The following is a 2,903-nucleotide window of genomic DNA, read 5'->3' as shown; positions in this document are numbered from 1 at the left end:
CCAAGCCAGCAAGCAAGTCTCGATCGGCCGCCCGACTGGAGGGAAAGACTAATGAACGTCACTACAGGAGAGCTCACCCGCGATCAGCATGAGATTCAACTGACTTTGTACGGAAAATTCGATCATCCAGCAATGATATAGGAAGCTGTAGTTCACGTTTCTGCCGAGCCGCGCGCTTGGTGAGGTAGGGCGGAGAACCTGACGGTCGTTGGGCATCTTGGGGCTCCAGCGGGTCTGTCAAAGAAAGAGTGCATTGAGTCAACGGTTAAGGGCGGTTGTTACTAGGGTGATCATCTGGGGGTCTTCCCTTAGGGAGATCTGCTAGTGATAATAAGGCTGTATACTGCTGCTCGGAATTAACAAAACCTCGGCCATCACGAACGGGCTCCCATACACGTGACTCGGTGGGGCTCTGGGAGTCAATCGAGGGGAGAATTCACACCGTAAAATACTTACTTTTCCAGCAACATCGTCACTTTCATTAGGCGATGAGAGACTGTCCAGGATGTCCAGATTGACAACCTGTTGATGAACTATTTTTTTCCGAACGCTTTTAGCAACCTCACCTCAGCAATTGACTGATTTTCAGCGGCCTGGTCTCCTTGCTTTATGATAGCCTCCAAATTCGGGCATTCTGCGGCCCATTCTTTCCGAAGGTCCTCCAGTGTGCTCTGAGGGATCTAAACAAACTTCTGCCACAATGAATGAACGATGGAAGTACCAACCTTGGCGTCTAGCAGTAATGCATGGCGAACGATAATCTCGGGATCCAGACCGCGATAGACCAATGAAGATCTCGTTGCAACTCCTCCCCGAGGAACAGGAGGAGAAATGTCACACAAGGCAGTGCCCCAGCCGGAAGATCCTAGAGTGTACCTGTGTACCTGATACAGAAGAGATTAGGTTGGAAACCGTGACCAGAGTAGAAGCACTTGGAGGAGCTTCTTTTTCCTGGTAGTCGCCGGAGGGGAGAAAGCGTCACGAAATTCATCGTAAATGTCGTGACCACCCGCTGAGTTGGACGAGGTTCCGCCTATGTCGTTGAGAACCTAAATAACAGCATGAGCGTGTTGATAACTATGATACATACCCGATGTATTCCAGAGAAAGTCTTCTCCTTGAGGAACCTCTTAGAGGAAAGCGACATAATGGCGAGGGACAGTAGCAGCAAACTCCTCGGGAAGCCCAGATGCGGTGGTAGTGGCGGACTAGACGCGAACAAGTAATCCCAAAGCCTCAAGACCTGAGGAGCAGTCCAGTAGAGGGCAATTTGACCAGTTGAGAGAGCTCACAGTAGTAAGAGGTAAACTGTAAGCGAACAGTGTCATGAACCACTTCGTAGCGTACATATCTGTTACATCGATGATGATGCCCTCGGCTTCGCTGACACTCCGGAAGTGACTGAGAAGACATGTGGGTGGTTGAGGAGCTGATCGTACTTGTTCAGATGGGGGAGCTGCGTTTCTAAAAGTCGAGTAAATGTGTATTTCAGTAAGGATAATAGTGCCTTATCAACGGTGAAGAGCGGAGCTAGATTGTGTCTGTGCATGAGCAGGCACAGTAGCCAGAAAGTATCATCCTGAAAGCACACAGAACATGTTCGGCTGAGTGCAGCTGAGAGTTGGACCTCTGAGTGAGTCACTTGCAGTAACATACCGCTGACGAAATTCATTCCTTGACAGTAGCCAACGTAGGAGTTACTTGCTGCGAAGGTGTAGATCACCCGGCCGAGCCTGGAGGGAGGGGGGGGGGAGGTTATTGATAGTCGTCGGAGGAATTGAAGGTTACGCGTCCAGGTTGCTGTCCTTATTGAAGTAGTCAGATCCAGGGAAGGTCCGGCGGAGATCTCGATGGAGTTCGGCAGCGATTGAGGGATATCTGAGGTTCACACCTACAGGATTCGAAGTAGGTTTAGTGGAGACCCTCACACAGCAAGTCTGGTGTGACTACTAGCCACACTCGGGCTAGGCTGTTGATCTGATGACTGCCGATTGTTCGATGGTGAATCTAGTCCCTCATCTGTTGCTGCTTTCTGACGGGCTGATTTCGAAGGGGGTGTATGCAGGAGCTTTCCCGACGTCGGCTCCAAAGTGGAGGACCAGGCCACCTTATCGCCACGTAGACCTACTCCATACTAACAGAGGATTGATCTTAGCCGACTGACCAGTGCATAGCTTCTCGTAAGTCCCTGGTCTGAGTTGTTCTCGCCAACCCATCACAGCTCGCCAGCACAATGCGCGGAACCGAGGGGGAGCACCAATACGAGCGAGCAGTGATCTGGGCCGCTCGCACTGTTTCAAGCGGATTTAAGGGGACTGACCGGAAGCCGTTGGGATCTCCGTTGTAGGAATAGGTGAAATCGCCATCTTTAAGAAGTTTGAACCATCGAGCTAGTCTTTCTTTGTCAGCGCTCTCAGAAGTCGACAACGCTTGGATGAACTCTTGGACAGTCATTTCGTATCTAGCCTAATTCATCAACTTTCACTGTAGACAAATTTCACATCTACTCACAGAAATTGCCGTCTCTTTCTGCTATCCGCTTGACTGCCCTCGATGGCTGCTCGATCAGCACTTGGCGAGGGCCGGTGTGGGTCATCCTCCCCGGTGATTACGTGGATCGCTCGATCTGAAAGAGTTTAACTGCTCCCTGAATTGAAGTTCGTGTTGGGGTCATACCCTGTCTGATTTGATGGGGTGATTCTGTTGATGCGGCGGCGGTGTGGTACCGATATTTGGAAAAGCCACATCCCATAGACGATTAATTTGACAAGGAACGTAAATACGTAGTAATGTACTGCAATAAAGGTCCAACAGTAATCGATGATCACTCTTTCTACGAAGAACTATCCTCTCTAATCCTACTTGAACACCCCACGAGAGTCCCCCACTATAGACGCTAAGCA

The 2,903-nt window shown here is 50.2% G+C and overlaps 2 protein-coding genes across 2 annotated transcripts; both read right to left on the bottom strand.

Moving 5' to 3' along the window:
* Window positions 1–680: 680 nt before the first annotated feature.
* On the bottom strand, window positions 681–1,147 carry Pmar_PMAR019223 (hypothetical protein; the record flags this gene model as incomplete). Its single annotated transcript, XM_002780275.1, has 3 exons — window positions 681–884; window positions 933–1,049; window positions 1,091–1,147. 3 exons carry the CDS (start codon window positions 1,145–1,147, stop codon window positions 681–683), a joined length of 378 nt encoding a protein of 125 aa, XP_002780321.1.
* A 62-nt stretch (window positions 1,148–1,209) lies between these two features.
* On the bottom strand, window positions 1,210–1,878 carry Pmar_PMAR019222 (conserved hypothetical protein; the record flags this gene model as incomplete). Its single annotated transcript, XM_002780274.1, has 5 exons — window positions 1,210–1,243; window positions 1,293–1,383; window positions 1,440–1,579; window positions 1,628–1,733; window positions 1,789–1,878. Coding segments are annotated over 5 exons (461 nt in total), but the record flags the coding sequence as incomplete, so codon positions are not given.
* Window positions 1,879–2,903: the final 1,025 nt, after the last annotated feature.

This window comes from Perkinsus marinus, assembly GCF_000006405.1.
Source record: "Perkinsus marinus ATCC 50983 genomic scaffold scf_1104296944428, whole genome shotgun sequence".
NCBI lineage: Eukaryota > Perkinsozoa > Perkinsida > Perkinsidae > Perkinsus > Perkinsus marinus.
This window is presented reverse-complemented; position numbering and strand designations above follow the sequence as displayed.